Genomic DNA, 26,034 nt, shown 5'->3' on the forward strand with positions numbered 1-26,034 from the left:
AAGAGGTCATCGCTGGCTGTGTCAGTCGAGGGGCCAACATAACTGCTGCTTTTATCAGGGAATTCCTCACATATGGGAAGGACTTCACAAGAGGGAATTATAAACCTCTCATTTCTCCCAAGCCAGCCCCAGCAGCAGCTGACGAAGCTCCTGTACGCCTGACCAACCTGGTAGGGGGATTATTACAATTTACCAACTGGAAATCAGGACCACACAAACATGTCACTTTTTTTTTTTTACATTTTCTACATTTAGAGATGTCAAGTCTTTTCTACAACAATGTGTGATTTATGCAGGTTGCTCTGCTTCTGTAATAAATTAATTTTCTACTGAAAAAAAGGTGCCACAAATGTTTCATTTCATAGTGCATATGAATTTGACGTATCTAGTAACAAGTTTAGATGGTTATGGTAAATATGCATTTCAATTTTACATAATTTTGTCTATACACTGGTGTGTGTGTGTGTGTGTGTGTGTGTGTGTGTGTGTGTGTGTGTGTGTGTGTGTGTGTGTGTGTGTGTGTGTGTGTGTGTGTGTGTGTGTGTGTGTGTGTGTGTGTGTGTGTGTGTGTGTGTGTGTGTGTGTGTGTGTGTGTGTGTGTGTGTGTGTGTGTGTGTGTGTGTGTGTGTGTGTGTGTGTGTGTGTGTGTGTGTGTGTGTGTGTTATGGTGCTTTCAAAATGGCTGACCAAAGTTCACACCTTCGTCAGCATGCTTTCAAAATGGTGGTTTGGCCAGACCCCCCCCCCCCCCCCCCTTCAGAATGTGTTTTACGACATGTAGCTGGGGTCTGAGCTAGGGAGGTGAGGACATATGCGTGGATGTTAAATCAGATAATGAGAGTCAGGGAGAACGCCTGTGGCAAGCCTAACTAGCTTGAACTTATACCTACAATATCACAGCATATATCAAACTTATAAACACAGACAGAATTTAGTAGTCTTGCTTATCTGTGACGTCTCCTGGCTTTGTGGTCGTAGAATTCTCTGCCTTAAGGCCAATTTATGCTTCTCCGTTTTGACAGACACGTACACGGACTTCTTTGCCGTGGAACGCCCTCTCCGGGCTCCACGGAGAGCTTTTCGTGCAGCTCTGATTTTTCTAACTACACATCAGCATGGCGGAGAGCCTACGGATAGCCATTGGCTGTGATTGGTCCGGTAACGACAGTATTTCGGAACGAAATCATTTCCGGATCTCAAACTTCCTGTTTTCATTTCCTATATCACAATAAACCCAAACACAACTACGATTCCATGATTAGTGTGTTAAGCCAGCGGAGTTGTCCGGCTTAAATTGGTTGGTTAGAGCCCTGACGGCATGTGTGTACGATCACATACGGTTATAATGAACTTCCATAACTGCGCTAGCGTCCCAGCCACCATGCTGGCTGGCAACTGCGGTGGTAACTGTGAAAAAACATGCTGTCACGACTTTAATTCCACAGCTATCATGAGACTGTTTGTCACACACCCTCAGGTTAAAGCAAACACTTGGTAGTAGTTAGTATCGGGAATCCCTGCTGACTGTGTGTGGAAGCTGGGGGGGAAGCTAGCTGCCTCCGTGTAGCTTCAAGCTGTTGAATGAACGCAGTTCGGAAACAAGACCGGGGATACGCTGCGCTAAGAAACTATAACATAAACATTATGACCCGCTGGGTGTCACTTTATTTTATTGCGTTGCCATCATAGACTGTGTGTGTGAAAAGCCGGGAGCAGGTAAATAATGAACGAGGACTTCTTCTGGGAACTCATGAGGTAAGCTTCTCTAATCTCGTCTTCCGCTGCGCCACCTATTGTTCTGGTGCCAAATTGTTTTCAGCCACGGAGAACTATAAATCAAAAAGTGTCTGTCCGTCCTTCTGTCCGTAACGGACTCGGAGAAGCATACATTGGCCTTTAGCGTTAATGTGGAGCCGTGTGCTCAGATGCTGGTTGGAAGTCCTTACCTGCAGGACTCCGAGACGCTGCTAGGAGTTTGTAGAAGCTTGATTTGAGAGGAGGTTTCCTTGAAAAGATAAGTTGGAAAGCTGGACCTCTGACCTCCGGTTGTTGGTGGGAAGAGAAGATGTGCTGGGGGCAGCCGGGCCCTCTCCTCAGCGATGCAGGAGAAGCGGCTGGCAGCCTGCTGTCCTCGGTGTGTGGATGGAAAGAGAAGTATTGTGGTTTTTCACACCTATGTGTGAAGATGTCTGGAACAGAAGGACTTGCAGCATCCTTGGAGACTGAGTTTCGGGAGGCTCGGCCCAGAACATGCGGCAACAGATATAGGCCAAAAAGGAGGCCTGTGGTTTGCACAAAAAACATTTCCCAACACTGGCCATAATTTCACACATTATTTATTATCAGAGAAGCCACTTCAGTGAATGTCTTTTACAGAAAGTTTGAAACATCTCTTTGCTTCAGCTCTTAACTAATTCTTGCACCCCTTTTTTATGTATCTATTATGTTTGTAAAGCACTTACAGCTGCATTTTTTAGAAAGGTTCTTTACAAATTAATTACTATTATCATTGTAATCATTATGAATTTACCAGTATAGTCTGAGCCTCAAAGGCCAAGGTCAGCCCCATAAATGTCTGCATTTTGCAGAGAGCAGACATTCAATCACACAGTTTCCAAACCAGGATGCTCTGTCATGCAGTTTGTGTGGGGACTGCTTAATTCTCCTAAGAATCGGATGAGCAGAACAAATAAGAAACTGGAACAACAACTTAAAGACTTTGAATACGGTGAGGATTATTTAACAATCCACAGTGAAGGATTATAATCTACCTTGTGTGTCTCCCTGCAGCACATTCTCTGTTTGTCGTCATACCACCATTCCCACAGCTCCACGCGAAAAAGCGCCATTTATAGTGAAATAATAGTATGAAAACTTACATGTGTCTTTGACAACAACAATAGGAATAAGCTAATAACGCAACCACATGATTATACACATAATTAAATCAGCATTATGTTTTCAACCTTATAAAGAAACTGGCGTCATATCAAATACAGTTTTTTGTAACTAAGTGTTTTCTGACATCAACGTAGCTTTCAAACCAAAGATTAGAAACAGTAAACTATTTTTATATGCAGCAGTACTGTAATGTAGAAGTTACTCCGTAGTGTAACATAGTGGTCATTGGAGTGATAAGAAATGTACTTAACATACAAGGGCTGCTCATCGAGTGTAGCAGGAAAATAGTAATTTTAGAATTTTGGAATACTAACAGTTAACCCACTATTGATATAGTGGTGAGTAGATAACGACAGAACTTTCATTTTTGGCTGAATTATCTTTTTAAGGCTTTGATTATGGATTGTGCAAGGGTATGCCTAAACTATCCTGTGCCTTCACCATTAAAAAATAAGATCTTTCATAAGAGTTTAAAAACATAATAAAAAAATGTTCTAATGGTTTTCAGACACCGCTGATAAATATTGTTTATAATTCAGTGGTTTCAGATCGAGGCTTTGGGCCTCCTTGACAGAAGGGCTTTTGTTGTTGCCAGGAACTCATTCATTTAATTAATTCAGTAGTTAGAAGGGCATGACAACTGGTATTTGGTACAATTGTGTACTTCTCAGAAAGCATAGACCTAAGTCGATATATGACAGACAATACTATGCCCAGTATTTCATTGAATATACAACTATTCAGTTCCACTTTTTGTTAATCTTCTCACTATTTTTGTTAATTCTATGACTCAAACTTACAAAACAAACACATGATAAAATGTCCTTTGACATGCATGTACTAATATTCATGTTTTGTGTTTTCTGCGCAAAATTGACATTCATCAGTCGATTTTCAAGTATTTGTGATTCTTTTTACAGTCCATATGCATGCAAAGACAAAGCACAAAATACTTCTTAAATCTGTCCCTGATTCAATTTGTGGCACAAGGAAGATATTTTAAAGCCTTTTTACAGATGAAGTGATGTGTTCAAGAGATTCTCCCTCCAGCATTCAAATGACTTGAGTATAAGGCCCTCATTTCCTCTTATTCCTCACTCTGGTGTGCTGGTTTGATTTCATGTATATGGTTATTTACCTGATCATCACCCTTCAATCATCAAGAACACTTATGAAACCATCATGTGTCAGGACCTCAGAGGAGGTGAAGACTTCATTGTTAACACTGAACTCTGTTGGTGGTATGTTGAACTGCACTACAATTTATGTAAGGTAGCCCAATTCATTAAGATAATATTCAAGATTCAATGCTTTGATGTCATGTGCTCAAAAAACAAGTCTTATCATAGTATAATATAAATGTTGAGCTTCAACACCAAGCCACAGAGCTTTCCCTACAGACATCAACAAATTTGGTATTGATTTGTGAGAAGGAAGCACAAATGGTCAGTAGCCAGACGTCTTTCCCAGATAAAACAAAAACAGTTCAGGTCTTACAAGTCTCTTACTTGTTTTTAACCAGAACCTATTGACTGCTACAGATAATCAAGAACACTTATGAAACCATCATGTGTCAGGACCTCAGAGGAGGTGAAGACTTCATTGTTAACACTGCACTCTGCTGGTGGTATGTTGAACTGCACTACAATTTATGTAAGGTAGCCCCATTCATTTAGATAATATTCAATGCTGTGATGTCATGTGCTCAAAAAACAAGTATTATCATAGTATAATATAAATTGAGACAATATTAGCTGAATGACATTGCTTTACCACAGCTGACAGGAATTACTAAAGCTTATTAAGTTTCACAGAAGGTAATAGGTGTCAACTGAGAAACATGGAAAGGTGAGGTGAATTCCCAGGCAACCAGGCAACTTGAGCTTGACAGCACTAAATTGAATGTTTGTCTAAATAGTTAAGGGTCAAATCTCTACTTTAATTGGGAGTGAGCTTTCAGATTCTGTGTTCAATGGGATATCTTTGCAAGAAAGACAAACTCACTGGATGGTTCATAGGTGGGTGTGAGAACATGATGCAGACCAGGGATGCATTTACTGTTTGCCATAGTATGTTGGAGGGCTATTCAGGCATTTCATTATTTATGTCACTGCAGCAGGCAGATCATTTAAAGCCGAAAGTACAGCAAGACCAGGGGAATAAGGGAGGTTGATATAGTTTAGAGATGCTTGAAAAGGAGAAATACTCGTAGTTGAACAGATCAAGAAAACTGTGCATATTTCAGACAGCACAACTCTTCATTTAGTTCAAAACTTGATTTGCCAAAGTGCAGTCATTGGCTTGTAGTGTTCTTTGGTTATAAACTGGTTAAATAAGCTTTACCATGAGGTCTGACTGCGGTTTTGGTAAGATTTTAAAATCTTGAGAATTGTAGGCATGTTCCAAGTAGGATTTGCCTGTGCAGGCTGACCCAACTTTCACTGTCACCACCCCCAAATGTAGTTAACCAGCCTGCTTACTCTACAAAAACAAATAAATCAGAGGAAATTTCAAGAGCAGCCGATTCATCATTTTTGTTACTTTTTAAACCTATTTTAAAAGAATATTATTCCAAAACAGAAGAGCTTCAACACCAAGCCACAGAGCTTTCCCTACAGACATCAACAAAGTTGGTATTGATATGTGAGAAGGAAGCGCAAATGGTCAGTAGCCAGACGTCTTTCCCAGATAAAACAAAAACAGTACAGGTCTTACAAGTCTCTTTTCTTGTTTTTAACCAGAACCTATTGACTGCTACAGATAATCCAAAAATAAAGATGTTTAGATAAAGGGGACATATTATGAAATTCCACTTTTGTAGTGCTTCTACACGTTAATTTGGGTATTTGGCATAGCTACCATCCCAAAAGCTCTTGAAAAAAAAAAACCTCCTGCTGTATGTTGTGGTTTCTCTATGTCAGAAACGATATGCTAGAGTGCGTCGAATGGGATCACGACCGAAAAAAACGTCATAGTCACACCATGCCCATGTAGGGAGTCTCGCTACATGGCCTTGGACGGCCGAGCTAACGCAAGCCGGGCTCCACCGGCCTGGTTCCCCGGCTAGGGGAGCCTGGTTCCCCGGCTAGCGTTAGCTCGCTGCTGCTACCCATCAGACATTTAAGTGGCTGCATAAACAAGGGTCCCCCGGGACACCTCTAAACGTTGACTTCACAGTGTGGCAGAAGCTGCTGCTGCGCTAGCTCAGGCTCCCACTGCTCCAACTGCGGAGCTGCGCTGGGGAGCTGGGGATCTCGCAGCCCGGCTCACCGGGGGTGAGGGGGGAGGGGCACTAAAAACAGATCAATCTTTTAGACAGGGTAAATAGGGTGCTGTTTTAAATGATCCTTGTGGTATTTTGACTAAAATATGTGACAGACATTTCATTAAGACCCCAAGGAACCATATCAACTGTGGTAAAATGGGCATAATATGTCCTGTTTAATATTTTCCTCTTCCATCTTTATCACTCTCATTCTGTCTTCCATTAGGTTACAACCACCCTGCTCTTCTCAAACTGATGGCCAATCCCAACAATCTGGTATGTCCTCACCACATTAAAGATAATTTATGTTATTAGCTTCATTATAGGTTTCCCCCAATACACTGCACTTCCTTGGGTTCTCAGAATTAGCCCCATCAAATTTGAAATTGACCAACAATTTAAAACTAAATTGAAACATGGTAACCATAATCAACCGACAAAAGCACATGCATTTTACTTAACATTTGTGTGGTTGTCAGTAAGGAGCTATTTATCTTATGTCCTGGTTATTGGTGGTGGTTACACAGATAATTATAGTTGCTTTAACTGAGGTGAATGGGGCTACTGGCTTTATCTACAGTTTAATGCCGACTCATTCATTTCTTTTTTTCTTTTTCAGAGTGCATTTGTGAACCGACCTGCCCTGGGGATCTTGCCACCTGAGAACTTTCCAGAAAAACTGACTGAAAGTCTTCTTTCAGTTAGTCTGTCTCACACACACACACACACAATCACACACTAATTTGTTATTAATCAGAAATGTTTCCACAACCGTAGCCTATGACAGACAAAGATACACAATTTCATGTCAAAGAGAAAATCCTGAACATTTAAGGCAATGGTTAGTTAGTGTTCCCTCTTTTGTCTTCCCTCCTCTAAGGTTGCTCCCAGTGGAATGACTCGTGTTCAGACCATGGCCTGTGGCTCTTGCTCAAATGAGAACGCCTACAAAGCAATGTTTATCTGGTATAGGGTAAGTGAGTGAACATACAGACGGTGTTAAATGTCACTTGGGTAACATAGTTTAGGCCAGTGGTCGGCGAAAGTTGGCCCTTGGGCCAAAAGTGGCCTGACAGATATCTGGCCTGTCAGATAATTTTAATTATTAGAATTATTTTTATTTTGTATTTAACTAACGGACTGAACCAAAGGTCCGTTGTTGCCATGGGTGCTGATCTCTGTCATGGCAGCAACTTTCATAGAATCACTTCCTCTTTTTCAAGAACTTTTTTCTTAGACAAAAAAGTTCTTGAATTCTTCAATTTAAATCAGAATTTAAGACACGTTAAAAAAAATAAAATAACCATCAAATACAACTCGACAAACTTTAAACATATCATGGACAGTCTGTCAGAGGAGTCCATAATATCTACTAGAATATCTGCAAGAGATTGTTTTTTTATCCATTTGAAAAAGCTGTCTGCCCAAAGGCAGTGCGTCAGGTTTTTGTGTGAAAGCCACAACTCAGAGGAAGGTCTTTCTGAATGACATTAAAAAATGTAGCTCAATCTGCAGCTTTAAAATTAAACCGATGACTGTACTAAAGATTCTCAAGTCTTTCCCCATGGATTTCATAACACTGCTTTTAATTTGTTTAATATATTCTTGTTGTGCCTGTGTGTGTGTGCATGCTCTTGGGCGGCTGTGGCTGAGGGGTAGAGTGGTCGTCCTCCCTCCCTGAAGGTCGGCAGTTCAATCCCCAGTCTGAACCATCTGTATGCCAAAGTGTCCTTGGGAAAGATGCTGAACCACAAATTGCCCCCCATAGAATAACAAAGTGCTGCGAATAGATGCACTGTATGGATGTGTGTGTGAATGTAAAACTGTACTGTATAGCGCTTTGAGTGGTCATCAAGACTAGAAAAGTGCCATATAAATACAAAACCAAAAACATTGTACAGCTTTCTTTGTGAGTACCAGTTTGAGTATACAATGTCATGGGAATTTCTCAATATACAAGCACAAGTCATTACAATGTCTTTCTGGAAGTTTATTCTACATCTGCAGATGGGCATCAAATGTACAAGACCATGGGATAGATTTCATACAATGAGCATTGACATACAAGAAATAGCAACACTTTATACACCTCCAAGCCCAGCCTAGTGAGGACACAAATGTTATCCATCAACCTCTTTGATGTGAAGAATAGGTGACGGATGTCCTGTGCCCTGCTTTATCTCAGACCCCTGGAGTGTAACATCTGTCTTAATGTTTACAACCACCACAAATCCCCCGTGCAGTAAAGTCTCTGTTAGGTGAATTTGAGGGTGAGAAAGTAACATAACATCATATGGTGGATCAACACCCTGATTTCTCAGGGAGATATTTGTCTGTCTAAAGATCAAAGTTTGTTCCTCATATTAATCATTGCCCTAATAGTACAATTTCTATCACAACAACCTACGGAGTGAGGACATTTTGGGTAAGTGAGTAGCTTTTGGCCGGTCCTCACTTTGTGACCTCCCTTTAATGGACTGTGTGGGGGTTTATACTTTGTTTTAGGGCTAGAATTAGGTTTAGGTTAGAATAAGGGTTAGGGTTAGGCATTTAGTTTGGATGGTTAGGGTTAGCTGTGCACTTTCATTGAAATAAACAAGAAATGGTTCAATAGATTTTAATTTGACAAGGCACTTGGATCGATAACTGCAACAGGAGAGGGTCAAAGAGAAGTCTACATCAGTGATGTGGATGACAAAATATATACATAAAATTCCCCATGTAAGCATTAGTGGAGTTCTGAGCCTCATTGTGTATGTACCGTGATCATTACAAAATAACCTCTGATGTGCTGTTACACACATGAGACCTGCATAAATCTACATTGACATCAACTGTGAAAACTTCCATGATTTTACACTGCAGAGCCCTCCATTAAGTTTTTTTATTTTTTTAAACGGAACATTATGAATAAGAGAGTTCTCAACTCTTACTGAGTTTCTTCTTCCCAGACAGAAATATCTGATTTAATTAGAACTTGAATATTATCTCAATAACCAAATGTGAATTAATCATCAGAATCAATGTTTAAGGTTCTGACTGTGTTGGCTTTTGCTGTAGAACAAGGAACGAGGTCACAACACACCATCCGATGAAGACCTCAGCTCCTGTATGATAAACAAGGTGGGTGAAAGAAATCTCAATACGTGTTGTAATATTTTGGGCTTTCTTCATACATTGTGTTCTTATTTGTTAATGGGTTTTTCTCTCTCTTCTTCTGTGTGTCCTTCTTTCTCAGTCCCCAGGTTGTCCAGACCTCAGTATTTTATCATTCATGGGAGGTTTCCATGGAAGAACTATTGGTTTGTTAATTGCTTTCATATTTAAAAATCAACCAGACAGCCATGTCATATCTAGTGCTCTGCAGCTTTGAAATCAAATGAGGTCTTACTCCTTAATTCATTAAAGTCACCTTTCAAGAAAATAAATTATTTTCTCATTTAAGCTTCTGAAACTCCTGAAATACTTTGTGATGAATAAGTATTGAGAATTGTGAGGCGGAGGGATAGTTATGACATAGATTTGTGGCTAACTAAACATTTGCATCTTATTCAGGTGCTTTGGCAACAACACACTCAAAAGCAATCCACAAGCTGGATGTGCCATCATTTGATTGGCCCATCGCACCATTCCCCAGACTGCAGTACCCACTGGAGGAGTTTGCCAAAGAGAATGCACAGGAGGAGGCTCGTTGTCTGGAGGAGGTAAGCCGTCTATGTGTAGTAGGGGGATTACAGAGTCGGAGCCAGGAGTGGTGGGATCGTGACATGAAAGGCTTCAATTAAACAGATTTGATTCAAAATTGCAGGATGTCGAGGGCTACTTACAACTATTTTCAGCACCTATCCACAAGATTTGCCCGCCCCTTTGCCTGGCCATAATTATGAGGAATGACGAATAAAGTGAAGTAATTTGAAATGCGACGTCAGTCTGAACCATGTGACCCATATCGGAATTCAATGCAACTTCAGCGTCACTCTATATCGACATTCTTCATAATTTTGCGTAGGAAAGAGTCGGACGGGAGTCAACGGATGAAAACAAACTTGTATCGTAACCTGTCTGTGATTGAAAACATATCAAAAGAAAAATGAAACCGTAAATGCTCACATCTGTGTCTTCTACGTTAATTACTGACTTCTTTTCCTTGTTTACTTCCATACACAACTTGGTGTGCGTGTGTGCGTGTGCCACACATAACCAGGTGGAGGACCTGATCATTAAGTGGAGACAGAAGGGGAAACCAGTGGCAGGGATTGTCATTGAACCGATCCAGGCTGAAGGTGGCGATAACCACGCCACCCCCAACTTCTTCAAAAGCCTCTGCAACATTGCACGCAAGGTACCATTTATCATTATGGCAACAGATCCTTTTAAAGGATTTAATGTTGTGCGCATTCTCAGTTGCATCAATTGACAGGGTTACTGCTTTACTATCTGCAGTTAAATTCATAAATGCTGAGTAATAAATTATTGTAGCTTCTCTTTGGCAAAGTGTATAAAAATATCAATCAATCAATCAAATTTTATTTGTATAGCCCATATTCACAAATTACAATTCGTCTCATAGGGCTTTAACAGGGTGTGACATCCTCTGTCCTTACTCCTCAGCAAGAGTAAGGAAAAACTACTAAAAACCCTTTTAACAGGATAAAACTACATAGAAACCTCAGAGAGCCACATGTGAGGGATCCTTCTCCCAGGACGGACAGAAGTGCAATAGATGCCACGTGTAGGAAAACACCATCAAGATTAAAGTTTTTAGCAGCATTGATAAAGGTAAACATCCCGAAGGATAACCCCAACATGGCATGCCAAGCAGTCCCGCTGCAATCGCAGTCCATGGTCAGCAACCAGCAGGACCACGATCCACCATCCAGACCAGACGCCACTCCAGTCCTCAGTCACCATCCACCGCCGCCCACCAGGACCCACCACGAGCCACAAGCGCGGTCCTGGTCCACCGCCCGTACCCAATGCCAACGCGACACAGGGTCCGCCACCAGAACCACGATCAGCCCACATTACACAGAATCCGCCACACTGGATCCACCGCCGCGACCCGTGATGCGCAATCCAAAAACTGCAGTCCATGGTACGGCCACAGGGGCCCTGGATCTGCGGGTGATAAGGCAAAGGGATTCCGGGGAAGGGGGATAGGGATGGAGAAGAGGAAGGAGAAGCTGGAAAAATAAGCTCTTTGTGTCATGTGTCATATAGTGGATTGAACTTCATTATATTAAAATGTCATTTGGCCGTGAGTACATCAAGGACACAATCAGATTGTTAAAATAATTGCAAATATCCCTAAAGGCCGACGCATGCTTCTGCAACTGCGTCGGCGGCTTTTCACGCAGCTGTGTCGCAGGACTCTTTGTCATTCATGCTTCCCCAAGCTTCCCCAAGCGCTGCGCGTCTTATAAGGGGCCCGGAAGGGCTCTTGCGCTTGCGGGGCCGTGAAAACACAGAAGCATTCGCGAGCCTTAAGTGAAAATTCGCTTGTATATGGTTTATCCATAATAGTAATTGTTGAGCTTTTTGCGACATTGATGCCGGTCGTTCTTTGGTCATTTATAAAGAAAAAAATCGTATTATTGATAATCCCATGAAATCTGTGCCTTTTAAAATCTAAAATAACTTTAACCGAGACTTTTTAAATATCCATGAAATAAAGGAAAAATGCTTTGAAGCGTTGCATGCGTTTTGCTTGAAAAAAATAAATAATGACTGAGGAGATATTGACACTTAGAGCTGTTCAGGCTTGGACTCTGATCATGAGACAGAAGTTCGGTGGTGATAGGACAATGCACAGTCTCCTTTGGCGATGGATGAACCTTCGCCGTACCTTAATTTTCACACGGTTTGAGGAAATGTCCCGAGAGAGAGAGAGAGAGAGAGAGAGAGAGAGAGAGAGAGAGAGAGAGAGAGAGAGAGAGAGAGAGAGAGAGAGAGAGAGAGAGAGAGAGAGAGAGAGAGAGAGAGAGAGAGAGAGAGAGAGAGAGAGAGAGAGAGAGAGAGAGAGAGAGAGAGAGAGAGAGAGAGAGAGAGAGAGAGAGAGAGAGAGAGAGAGAGAGAGAGAGAGAGAGAGAGAGAGAGAGAGAGAGAGAGAGACTCTGACTCCCACAGTCACACCACGGTCACACCATGTGACGAAAATAGATCTTTTAATAATTCTGTATCTCCGTCTTGTTGTGATGACACTCATCTCAATTTGAAGTTAATCTGTTGTAAGCCCTGGTACAAGTAACTCAAAGTAAAAATGTGGAATATGGCCACTAAATGCAAAATAGCAGGCTTCCTGCAGGTTTTTTCTAATTTCTCCTAAGACTTTTTTATTTGTCTGGTCATGATACACCTATGTATTAGTGGCCCTAATTACAACTAGGGCTATGTTGTAGCCCTAACGGACCCGAGCACAGGTGAATTCAAGTCTGTTGCGGTCGGCGAAGAGAGAATGATCGATGACCAACCGCACGCCTCCGCGTTGCGTGCATTTTAAGCTCTGCGGCAAGGATAAACCCATCACTTCCTGTAGCGCTATGTCATGGTGTCTTTGTAGATGTCCTCAGTTCGCGACTCTTGTCTTATATGTAGTTTGGAGTTGATTGAACCACATACGCCTGAGATACAGAAGCTCGTGTTTTGATGGTTTGTAATCAAGCTTTGATGCCAGGCCACGGTCACACCGTGTGATGAAATCAAATATACACAGTCAGTTTATATCTCCATCTAGTTTAGGTGACATTCCCAGAAGTGGAAGTTGATCTGATGAAAGGCCTACGCCAAGTTCATCAGAGTAAAATTGTAGAAAATGGCCACCAAATCCAAAATGATGGGCTTCGTGTTTGCTCTAGCATATCTATCCAAGAGACTTATTGTAGTGCCGGGGCTGCCCTTAAGGGGGCGATAGTCAGTTATTTTGCCACGCCTATTCCTTAAAACTGCTGTTGATACACACATGTAGTTTGAGGGCGATGGACCAATGATCACAGAAGTTACAGCGATTTCGTGTGTCATGGCGAGCTGATGAACTTTGAGCCACTCCATTAATGAACCACATGGTGAAAAGTCAGACTAATCTTAGGCCTACATTATCAATGTCTTGAGACCCATTTGACACAGTTTGACATGGTTTTGCAAAGTGGATGAGGAGAAATACATCCAAGTCTAAGACGTACCAAAAAAAAGACATTTCCTGCTGCCACCAGAGGGCGCTGCCATTTTAAGTGACAATGTCTGGTTCTTAGTCTTCCACGCCAATCCAGGAACCACCAACAGCCAATCATATTTGCTGTAGTTTACCGTGCTCCCAGGGCTTATACTGAATTTTTAAAGGAATTCCCTGAGTTTTTATCAAACTTAGTCCTAAAGACCGATAAAATTATTATTGTTGGTGACTTTAATATTCATGTTGATAATAATAAAGATTGCCTTAGCGTAGCATTTATTTCAATACTAGACTCTATTGGTTTCAGTCAGTGTGTGCACAAACCTACTCATTGTGGTAACCACACACTTGACCTTGTATTATCGTACGGTGTCGGAATTGAAAATTTAACAGTACTTCCGCTTAATCCAGTTCTATCAGACCATAATTGAATAACCTTTGATTTTTCAATAACTGAATTTATGCCACTAATAAAAAATTCATTTTCTAGATGTCTACCTGATAGTGCTGTAGCTAAATTTAAGGAAATAATCCCAATTTCATTTAAACCCGTATTAGCAGTAGATATACAAAAAACAAATTCTTTAAAACCCTGAGCTCCATTGAGATCGACCACCTCGTCGATAGCTCTGCAGACTCATTAAGATTAACATCAGACTCAATAGCGCCTCTAAAAAAGAAAAATGTCAAACATAGTAAATTAGCTCCGTGGTATAATTCCCAGACAAATGAGTTAAAACAATTATCAAGAAAACTAGAAAGGAAGTGGCGCTCCAGCAACAATGTTGAAAATCGAATAGACTGGAAGAATAGTGTTAAAGAATATAAAAAGGCTCTCCACAAAGCAAGAGCCGCCTACTATTCAAAACTAATAGAAGAGAATAAAAACAACCCCAGGTTTCTCTTCTGCACTGTAGCCAGGCTGACAGAGAGTCACACCTCCACCGCACCCAATATTCCTCGATCCCTAAATAGCGATATCTTTATGACCTTTTTTAATGATAAAATTCAAACTATTAGAAATAAAATCAACCATCTCCTGCCCTCAATTGGCACTAATACCCTCCCAACAACAGAGATCTCAGAAACGGCTGAGAATCCTACCCATTACTTAGACAGCTTCTCTCTGATCACCCGTGATCAGTTTACCAAATTAATCTCAGGTTCTAAACCAACAACCTGTATCTTAGATCCCATTCTTACAAAATTCTGCCCCTAATTGATAGTTAGTTACTTAACATTATCAATCTGTCATTATCATCAGGTTATGTACCACAGTCTTTTAAAATAGCTGTCATCAAACCCCTACTCAAAAAACCCACCCTAGACCCAGAGGTTTTAGCCAATTACAGGCCAATATCTAATCTCCCCTTCATTTCTAAAATCTTAGAAAAAGTTGTTGCCAATCAGCTGTGTGAGTTTCTCCAGGAAAATAATATATATGAAGACTCGGGGTTTAGAGCCAATCACAGTACAGAGACAGCCTTGGCAAAAGTCACTAATGACCTTTTAATAGCCTCAGATCAGGGACTTGTGTCTGTCCTCGTTCTGTTAGATCTCAGTGCAGCATTCAACACAATTGACCATCAAATTTTATTACAAAGACTCAAACAGTTAATTAACATTAATGGAACCGCCCTTAACTGGTTTAAATCGTATTTTTCTGATCGCTCCCAATTTGTGCAAATTAATGATGAGTCATCTGTGCGCCCCAAAGTTAACCATGGTGTTCCACAGGGCTCTGTGCTCGGCCCAATTTTATTCTCATTATATATGCTTCCACCAGGAAACATTATCAGGACACACTCTGTAAATTTCCACTGCTATGCGGATGACAACCAGTTATATTTGTCAATGAAACCTTAACAAAGTAATCAATTAACTAAACTTCGAACATGTCTCAAGGACATAAAAACCTGGATGACCCGCAATTTTCTCTTATTAAACTCAGACAAAACAGAGGTTATAATACTTGGCCCCATGCATTATCTAATGATATAGCTGCGCTAGACGACATTGCCCTTGCTTCCAATGAAACAGTCAGGAACTTGGGAGTGATCTTCGATCCTGAATTGTCCTTTAATAGTCACTTAAAACAAATTTCTAGAACCGCTTTTTTCCACTTGCGTAATATTTCAAAAATTAGACATGTCCTTTCATAAAAAGATGCAGAAAAACTAGTCCACGCCTTTGTTACATCGAGACTGGACTATTGTAATTCATAATTATCAGGCTCCAGCAGTAAGTCGTTAAAGACTCTACAGCTTGTCCAAAATGCCGCAGCACGTGTCCTGACGAGAACAAAGAGAAGTGAGCACATTTCTCCAATATTAGCATCGTGACACTGGCTTCCAGTTAAATCTAGAATAGAATTTAAAATTTTCCTCCTCACCTTCAAGGCCCTTAATAATATAGCCCTTTTACCTTAAAGAGCTGTTAGTACCTTATAAACCCGCTAGAGCACTCCGCTCCCAGAATTCAAGCCTACTTGTCGTCCCTAAATTCTCTAAAAGTAGAGTAGGAGTCAGAGCTTTAGCCATCAAGCCCCTCGGCTGTGGAATAATCTACCACTTTCAGTTCGGGAGGCAGTCACCATCTTTTCGTTTAAAAGTAGGCTCAAAACCTTCCTTTTTGATAAAGCTTATAGTTAGAGCTAATTAGTGCGCCAGAACGTTACTTGTTCTATTTTATGACACATGACACACGGAGCTTCTCTTTCCAGCTTCTCCTTCCTCTTCTTCATCCCTATCCCCCTTCCCCGGAATCCCTTTGCTTTATCACCGGCAGATCCAGGGCCTCTGTGGCCGCACCATGGATTGCGGTTTGTGGATCGCGCACCGGGGGTCGCGGTGTTGCATCCAGTGTGGCAGATTCTGAGTCATGTGGGCTGATCGTGGTGCTGGTGGCGGACCCTGTGTCGTGTTGGCATTGGGCACAGGCGGTGGACCAGGACCGCGGTGGTGGCTTTTGATGGGTCCTGTTGGGCGGCGGTGGACGGTGACTGAGGACTGGAGTGGCGTCTGGTCTGGATGGTGGATAGTGGTCTAGATGGTTGCTGAGCATGGACTGTGCTTGCAGCGGGACTGCTTTGCATGTCATGATGGGGTTGTCCTTCAGGATGTCTACCCTCCTCAAATGCTGCTAGAGACTTTGATTATTGATGATGTTCTCCTGCACGTGGCATCTATTGCACTTCTGTCCGTCCTGGGAGAGGGATCCCTCACATGTGGCTCTCTCTGAGGTTTCTACATATTTTTACCCTGTTAAAAGGGTTTTTAGTAGTTTTTCCTTAATCTTGCTGAGGGTTAGGGACAGAGGATGTCACACCCAGTTAAAGCCCTATGAGATGAATTGTAATTTGTGAATATGGGCTATACAAATAAAATTTGATTGATTGATTGATAGATGTCTTCATGTCGCGACTCTTGTCTTACATGTCTAGTTTGGACTTGATTTGACCAAATATGTCTGAGATACAGAAGCCTGTGTTTTGATGGCGTGTAATCAAAGTTTGACGCCCCGCCACGGTCACGCGGTTTTACGATCTAACTTTAGATCTCCATCTTGTGGTGATGACACACTTCTAAATTTTAAGTTGATCTAATGAAAGCTCTACGACAAGTACATCAAAGTAAAAATGTGGAATATGACCAAAATGGCCATTAAATCTAAATCTCCCACCGATTTCGGTGCTCGGGCCCTAATAATAATACTAATCATTTAAATTTCCATAGGGCCTCCCACCGGGGGTGCTTTTCCAGTCTCTTTTATCTAGATTGATGCTGCTTTTGATTGAAATTGAATAACAACATATTTTTTCTGTACAATCATTGCTGTTCCATCATCGAACTAATTAAAATACAGCCTAATACCTCAAAATAACTTTGCTGCACAGTCCCAAGGTGCTAGTATGTAATATCCACTTCAACCACTAGATGAAGGCAGAGTGCTTCCAATATCTTCTTTGGTATGTTTAGTATTTGCACCATCAGGCACAATCGTCACCTCGGCTGCATTAAGACCGGAATGGGGTTTGAGGCAAATTCGCGACATCAGTCTACAAGGGGTTAAGCCTAATATAAATAAAGTTATTCAGCAAAAACATAAGCAAAAAATTGGAATTTACTTTACTACCGCATATGATATGTAAACAGTCCAGGGACACCATGACCTAGAGTTTTCGTGCTCATGATCCAGATCTACGGTACACCGTTGTAAACCTGATAATTCAAACTAAAAGTTAGTAATCCTCCCTCTCAAGATTTGCCTGTAGTGTCAATGACAGAGACACACATCCCCCAAATTGCATTCATGATCTGTGCTTCTGGGTCACTTCCATGTCTCAGTCTGCAAGCTTTTTTCTCTCTAGCATGGCTGTGCTTTCCACGTGGATGAAGTTCAGACTGGTGGAGGGAGCACAGGAAAGTTTTGGGCCCATGAGCATTGGGGCATGGAAGATCCAGCTGACATTGTCTCCTTTAGCAAGAAACTCCTGACTGGTGGCTTCTACTACAAGGCTGAATTACAGGCTGAAAAGGTTTGACCATTTTAAATATTTTTTGCAAAAAGAATTTTGACCACACACTGGCAATTTTGGTAGCCCATACAGGCTGCAATGTATACTCTACCTCATAGTAATAATAATATTAATAACAACTATTGTATAGCACTTGTTCTAAAAAAGGTTATAAAGTGCTTCACACAAAAAAAAGCATGGCAAAATGAGGAATGAATTATAATATAAGGTATTCAGTTCAGGTCAATTTTAAGAACCAAATCATAACATATTAAGTTAAAGAGCATACATTTAAATAGAAACCCAACAGTTCCCACAATGAGCAAGAACTCTAACAACGATCTCAATCAATCATAGAAAACTGATTGATTTGAAAATGACACTTATACATTGTAATTATTGATGTAACAGTTGACTTTGATGTAGAAAATGCCATGAGTCATAAATGCTTGGTCAACTTTTGGTTCCTTGAGTGCTATGCCACTATCACTAAACTGTTACTTGTAAAAGTTTTGATATGGGCTGATTTTATTAACATGGGTTTGTTTAACATGTTTGTTTTTGTATCTGCTCTCATTTTTCAGGCATACCGCATTTTTAACACATGGATGGGTGATCCATCAAAGAACTTGTTCCTGGTTGAGGTTCTCAATGTCATTCGCAGAGAAAGACTTCTGGAGGAAGTTACCCGTTCTGGAAAAACTCTGCTAAATGGTCTTTATGAGCTACAGGTACTTAATTGTTTGTGTGTAGGTAGGCATATGTTTATTAGTTCATCTGTTCAGGTTGCCCCAATTCTACCAAAAGGTGACCCATTTCAAAGAAGCATAGATAACATCATGAGATGAGTAATAAAATATGAACCAAATATAGACCACTAGCTGTGTTTCTCACATATTTTGAAATTATAATATGTTCATATTATATATGCAGTCCTTCGCCTCATTTTCAGTCAGTGTTTGCTGTAGGCTGATTGTATTATGAAAAGATTTTAGTTAATCAGAGTTAATCCAATATTATGGTCTAAATTTATGATCACAAGTTTAGTTTTGTGTATCTTCTCCCCTTTGCACACATATAAGAGCAGCAAAGCAGCATGTAACCCTAGACAATTTTATTAAAGAACTATGGAAAAGAAACAGATGCACATATACATATTAATATATACAACTACTAAAAAAATCCACATACACTGATACACCCAATCCCCCACATCCGGGCCTCTTGATTAGAGTGTCAAGTACCAAACCTCTATAGTAGATTTCTCACTCCATGGACTTAGACAATGTCCAGTTAGGTCAGAAACCAAGCACAAAAAGAGAGGACTTGTAGCTACCATTTTTGACACTGCGGTAACCTCAGCAGTTAGTTTGCTGGTCTTGTAGCTAAAACAAGGCCTAACTTTCACACCATTAAGAACAAGCGAGCAAGGAAGCCTGATTTCTAACACTTTTCTGTCTTCAAGAATAGCAACACAAGGGAACATATCAAATAAAAAACTACCAATTGCTTTTAAAGACAGGTCAGCAATAATTTTCACTGAGTAAAGCCTGGACGCTGAGCATATGTTCACACAAACATGACCACCAATCAATTTTCTCTGCCTTTACCAACACTGAAAGCAGGTGCAAGACAATAGAGCCACATTGCGGCCTAGGGAAGAGCGGGTTGTCCTGGTGGTTCAATCCCAGTCCCCAATCTGCATGCTGAAGTGGCCAGGACACTGAACCCCTAAATGCCCTCTGATGACTGGGCTTTTCTCTTAAAAAACATAGCGCCAATAGATGCTCTGTATTTATATGTGTGAGGGCCTGTCAACACTGTATTTTTTCAATAAAGAGAATATCTATAAGATACTAGCTATAGTAGCCGTATTAAGAAAATCTGTCCACATACCTAACCTCTAAAATATCAGGCCTACTGTAGTTTCCTTTGATCATGCTTTGTGTGAATATGACATTAATGTGTGTGATCATGGCCTTAATGCATCTCACTCCAAGACTCAATACCCTGGCATACTGAGCCGCGCTCGAGGGCAGGGGACCTTCTGTGCCATTGATGTCTGTGATGATGAAACGCGCGACAAAATCTTGCTCAAGACCAGAGACAAAGGTATGAGGCACATTACCATTTATTCTTTACTTATTCTTGTGATTTTGAGGTATGCATTCATTGTGGCACCCGTTCATCTTCCGTGGGTACTGTAGTTCAAGTCACGGTGTGGCTCATATTGGTTCAACCCTGCAGGTTAGAATTCGGAATTCCCTGGCAATACAATGAGCATGACATGAGCAAGGTATTTTAATACAGCTGGAATAGAAGTAATAGAAGGCTCATCATCTATACCCCTCGACAAATGCGAAAAACTCATGACTGCAAAATATACATCAATACTTTTATCCACAAACCATTTCACTGCAGTTTTTTTCTACAGTAAAATAAATTTCATTTTGATCTCATCTCAGCACACTTGATTGTTTATGATGATTAAACATGTCTGTTATGGGCGGCTGTGACAGACATCACTGTCAAGAAACCTTGTCTCCCAGCTTTCTTCTTTCGGAGACAAATTTGGCATGAACGTCAGCGTCTTCATAAACTATCAGCGCACCAGAGAGGGCTTGCTTACCTGTGTTAATTTCGTTGATGAAAACTATGACGAAAAATTATTCGTTCATGAACAACAAAGTGCTGCTAATAGATGCACTGTATGAATGTGTGTGTGTGTGAAACTGTACTGTAAAGAGCTTTGAGTGGTCATCAAGACTAGAAAAGCGCTATATAAATATAAAAACCATTTACCACCAACATCATAAAGGGCCACAGCCTCCCAGCATGCAGACTTTTCACTCTGTAACCATCTGGCAGAAGGTACAGCAGCAGGGCTGCATGTACCTACAGACTTTACAACACATCCTACCATCGGGCCATCAGGTTCCTTAGCTTGTAGTCAACTTGTTATTTGTAACCTCTAAACATCTTTTTCCTGCCTGTTTATTTGGAAATGTGTGACACACATAGGGTGCAATAACTACACATACACATGTGTAAACTACTATTCACACAGACTCCATACACTTAAAGTCCAAGTACCTTTTGAAATATATCTTCTTAATTTTATATTGTATTGCATTAACATTTTATAGCAAATTCTTTTTACCTTTCTTGCATTTAACTATTGCAATGCTGAGATGACCTGTTTCTTCTTGTTCAACACCTTTCATTGTAATGTTGAACCTGTGTTAACTGTATATGACAAATACAATTTGGAACTAATTGTCCTGGTCAGAAAATTTGTGATTGGTCCTGTGTAAAATAAAATCACCACAAACATTCATGTGAAGTTGGGTGACAGACAGAAGAACTGTAATTAAACTGTATGGCAAAAGAGTAATTGCGTATTTCATTGACAGGTGTCCTCCTTGGAGGGTGTGGGGATCGATCGATCCGTTTCCGTCCAACACTGCTTTTTAAAGAGTACCATGCTCATATCTTCCTTAACATCTTCAATGATGTCTTGGCCCAGTACAAATAAATGTTGACCCTAAAGAAACCAGACATTAGAGCCTAAAATAATCGAGAGGGAAGGCAGGGAAACTCCTGACAGTCCATGAAATGATAAGCACAATCCACCTAATCACGTATGCAGATATCCCACATAACCTCTGATTAAGTTAGGTATAGCAGACTGGGTTAGTCATCTTTTTGGCCAGAAATAATTATAGTAATGTCTTCTTACATGTGCTTCCATACAAATTTATCCTGAAAACCATGTGGAACAGATACCAGTAGTTACAAATAATACAAATGTTAAACACAATAATCATGTTTCTGTAAATCTATTGAAGTGACTCCAACATTTGAACCTTTCTCATCTGGATTTGTGTTCTTGTCTTAACTTGTCTAGCAGTTCTTATGCAGACTTTCCATAAAAAGTAGCAGTTCAATATCAGACCAAAGCAAGGAGCAGCTGATGTTTTTCATGTAATTGGAAGAAATTGTTTTCTGTAAGGTGCTTTAAAGTACCTGTAAACTTCTGTTCATCTAATCTCATTCTTGGTTTCATTGGCGTGATGGTTTTTAAATTTCTTGCACAGAAAGATGACATCGCCTTTGTCAATCTGGCCAATAATCTAATAGCTTGATATCATTCATGTGTACAACAATAAAACTTATGTCTGAGGTTTAAAGGTCAGGAACCACATTTAACATGTGGGTTTGTTCCTTTAGAAGGTTGCACGGCAGGAGACAGATAGATTAATAGGAGGAAAAAGATGCCACCTCACTTCATGACGAAGTACGAACAATGTCTTGCATAAAGTGCTCATATGCCACTTACATCCCACTGCCTTTAACACAGATAGACAGTAAAGAAGGCAAACAATTATCTTGGAGACACATCTCAGTGTCAGAGACCAATCTGTGTAGGAATGCACAATATAGTTAAGATGCCAGCCTGCATGTCATTTGATGTTGCCCATTAGAAATGCCCTTGTTATTATTCTGACTGTTGTGTTGCTCTTAACGAGAATTACTTTTCAGCCTGAAATGTTGTAGCCCAGCAAATGTGAATCTTAAATTGACCATGAAAATGTTATAGATTAATTAGGGTCTGCATGTTACTTAAATCTGCTTCTTTTTTTTTTTGCCACTGGATCAGATAACAGTAGCCATTGGTAACCCTTAATAGAATTAAACTTTTGAACACATTGATTTTACTCTTGAACAAGAGCATCATATCAGTTGCCTTTTTTTCAGTAAATAACATTACTTCTGGAGTTCAACTCTCACTTTAATAATATTTCAAATTCACCACTTCTTATTTCTGATAGATAATTGGAAAGTCAAAGACAGCAGTCGTTATTAACTAAGCCAATCAGGCTTGTTCCTTTCCTTTTTTGGGACAGTCTCACATAGAATAAGCTTGTGCCATTTGTCAAGGGAAAGTTTCACGAGTGGTTTCTATACTTGATCTTTACTGCCCTCTGACACCAGAGAGAGAAAAATGTGCAGGTAGGTGAGAACTATGGCTGTTTAAGCTTTTCCCATTCAAGCCACGAAGAGGCAACAGTGAGCCCAATGCACACTTACAAACATATGTTAGAAGAAACTTAAAGGGGAGTTTGAGATGAAGTGAAAAATCAAAGTCTCCACTATAATTTAACCAGAGCAGCACAAAGCTGCTACCCTGATCTTTCTTTTGTAAATTTCTAGGCACTTTTCCTGTGCTGTTGGTGAGACAGATCCAGACTTATCTAAGTGTGGTGAAGTTGCTTAACTTGAAGCACAGGTTAATTATGTAGGGCTGTCTTGAGACACATTAGATCTTACATAATACAAAACTGTAATGGATACATTCTTAATGATTTTATCAACACAAAATGTGTCATTATTTACCATTTTTTATTTTGTAAATCTGTTCAGGCTGATGTTCTGATTTTGTAGAACCTTCATCAGCGTCTAGGAATGTTCTATGGAGCTTCTAGGCAAGTCTAAGGAATATCTAGCATTTTTTAAAGTGTTACCAAAATAATTTCCCTTTTATTAATTTCCTGAGATTCAATACAGTATATATAAATATATTTACATCCATGATGCAAAATATGTATACCATAGATGTAATGTAAATATTTGTTAAACATAGTAAACTCGGTCAGTTTTTCTTGTATGGAGTTGTCCTTAGTCCTAATGACTTGACTATTTGCCCTGGTGATCTGAAACAGATGATTATTGATGTAGTTATTTTAGAAGGCGCTATCTGTTGTCTATAAAACATTGTGTATGTAATGTGTTAAATAAATGAAGTTTTAACTTTGTACGGGAGTTTTATTTCTTAACTGCTAATGCTCTTTTCTTTCTTTTTTTACAAAAACAAATGTCTGTTTTAGCTGCAAGTAGCATTGCTACCTCATGCATTTTATTGATGCTGGTTGACAATGAACTTTCCCAACCACTGGCAGTAGAAAAAAGTTACTATTTCATTTTCGTGATGGTGCATGATGCATTGCACATTTTGCATTACTTCCCATGTCCACAAAGGATTTCCCGCTTTAGACATATCAGAATCAGAATTCTTTTTATTGCCATGTATATTTGCAAATACAGGAAATTGCCTTGGTGTGGTTGCTGCACTTTACAAACAACAACTTAAAAACAATATCGAACAATATAACAATATTAAAAAAAAAATATATATATATACAGTAGAAGAGTTACATGCGGTTTTAAGGTGCGGAGATTGGTGATAGTGCCAGTAATATAGAGTTATAAATTATGTGCAAGGGTGGGGGGGTCAGCAGAGTCAGTGTGATGCGGGGTAAGTGTGATGCAGGGGGCTTGTTTGTGAGCCTCACTGCCATGGGGAAAAAGTCTCTGGAACAGGTGGTGAGTGGGATTGGAAGGATCAGCGATGATCTTGCCTGCTCTCTTACTGGTCCTGGAGTGGAAAATATCTATGAGAGCCGGCAGGTCACAGCCGATGACCTTCTCAGCTGACCGGATGATCCGCTGCAGTCTGCCCTTGTCCTTGGCAGCGAACCAGACGGTGATGGATGAGGTGAGGATGGACTCAATGATGGCTGTGTAGAAGTCAACCATCACTTTACGCGGCATGCTGAATTTCCTCAGTTGCCGCAGGAAGAACATCCTCTGCTGGGCCTTCTTGATGATGGTGGTGATGTTCTCCGCCCATCTCAGGTCCTGTGCAATGATTGTCCCCAGGATTCTGAAAGACAACTGTTTTAACTGGGGAGTTGCACATGGTGAGGGGGGCGGTTTGGGCTGGGCTCCTCCTGAAATCTGCTACCATCTCTACAGTTTTTAAAGCGTTCAGCTCCAGGTGGTTCTGGCTGCACCAGGAAGCCAGGCTGTTTAGTTCCTCTCTGTAGGCAGCCTCGTCCCCATTAGAAATTAATCCAATAAGGATTGTGTCGTCAGCAAACTTCAGAAGTTTTACAGAGGGATGGCTGGAGGTGCAGTTGTTCGTGTAGAGGGAGAAGAGGAGAGGAGAGAGCACAACCCTGTGGGGCTCCAGTGCTGATGGTCCGGGTGTCAGAGACAAGCTTCCCTAGCCTCACGCGCTGCTTCCTGTCGGTCAGGAAGTTAGTGATCCACCTGCAGGTGGGCTCAGGCACGCTCAGCTGTGTCAGCTTGTCCTGGAGAAGAGCTGGGGAGATGGTGTTGAATGCGGAGCTGAAGTCCACAAACAGGACTCCCCTGGCGTAGGTGCCAGGGGAGTCAAGGTGCTGGAGGATGAAGTGGAGTCCCATGTTGACTGCGTCGTCTACGGACCTGTTGGCTCTGTAGGCAAACTGCAGCGGGTCGAGGAGGTGGTTGGTTATGGTCTTGAGGTGGTTCAGCACGAGGCGCTCAAAGGTCTTCATCACTACGTAGGTCAGGGCGACTGGTCTGTTGTCATTAAGGCCTGTGATCCTCTGCTTCTTTGGAACGGGGATGATGGTGGATGTTTTGAGGCAGGCGGGTACAACACATTCAGCCAGTGAGGTGTTGAAGATGTCCGTGAATACTGGAGACAGCTGATCCGCACAGTGCCTTAGTGTTGAGGGGGAGACAGCGTCTGGTCCAGCTGCCTTACGGGGGTTCAGTCTCTTCAGGAGCTTATTTACATCTCTCTCCTGAATTGAGAGAGGTGTGATAGGGGGGATGGATGTGTGATGGGGCAGTCTGGGGCCATTTGGTGGGGGGGGGCTATTATCTTTGTCCAGGCTGGGGAGAAGAGATGTGATAAATGCAGGGGGGGTTTTAGACTGTCTATCGAATCTACAGTTTTTTACAAGCGATTACTTGGCTAGAATAAGTCAAGTCAAAATAACTTCATTGGGCCTCAAACGTCTCCGTGACATTCACAGCTGCACAAGGCTGTACAAGACAGAGTCAGACAAAAACATTTGCACCTGCAATTAGTACAGCGGTTTTTGCATGAGCATTTAGCCAATTCCTGGCAACTTGCAGCAATTGGTGGAAGTGTTGTCCAGTTCACCAACCACCTTTGTCCTTGCAGTTTCCATCCCCATCCTGTAGGACTTGGTAAAACTGGTTGAGTGACAGTTGCTTGGCCCCAGACAGCTCCTGCTTGGTAGGCTGCATGTTTAATGTGTTCCTTGAGGGCTGCACTTGTTGGTGGTATGGCATCATATGGCCTTTGCTTGCGGGCGAACAGATGCA

At 41.1% G+C, this 26,034-nt stretch overlaps 1 protein-coding gene across 4 annotated transcripts in view; it reads left to right on the forward strand.

Moving 5' to 3' along the window:
* abat (4-aminobutyrate aminotransferase) overlaps positions 1 to 23,666 on the forward strand; it is a 35,379-nt gene extending 11,713 nt beyond the window's left edge. For all 4 annotated transcript variants that reach the window (XM_062407361.1, XM_062407363.1, XM_062407362.1 and 1 more), the window contains 11 exons: positions 6,393 to 6,442; positions 6,786 to 6,866; positions 7,047 to 7,139; positions 9,227 to 9,289; positions 9,405 to 9,468; positions 9,722 to 9,870; positions 10,371 to 10,508; positions 17,704 to 17,871; positions 18,435 to 18,581; positions 19,851 to 19,962; positions 21,264 to 23,666. In XM_062407361.1, coding sequence (XP_062263345.1) covers positions 6,393 to 6,442; positions 6,786 to 6,866; positions 7,047 to 7,139; positions 9,227 to 9,289; positions 9,405 to 9,468; positions 9,722 to 9,870; positions 10,371 to 10,508; positions 17,704 to 17,871; positions 18,435 to 18,581; positions 19,851 to 19,962; positions 21,264 to 21,385 — 1,187 coding nt within the window. In that variant the 3' untranslated portion in view covers positions 21,386 to 23,666. The remainder of the gene's footprint in view (positions 1 to 6,392; positions 6,443 to 6,785; positions 6,867 to 7,046; positions 7,140 to 9,226; positions 9,290 to 9,404; positions 9,469 to 9,721; positions 9,871 to 10,370; positions 10,509 to 17,703; positions 17,872 to 18,434; positions 18,582 to 19,850; positions 19,963 to 21,263) is intronic.
* The last annotated feature ends 2,368 nt before the right edge of the window (positions 23,667 to 26,034 follow it).

This window comes from Platichthys flesus, chromosome 16 (assembly GCF_949316205.1).
Source record: "Platichthys flesus chromosome 16, fPlaFle2.1, whole genome shotgun sequence".
NCBI classification, from domain to species: domain Eukaryota; kingdom Metazoa; phylum Chordata; class Actinopteri; order Pleuronectiformes; family Pleuronectidae; genus Platichthys; species Platichthys flesus.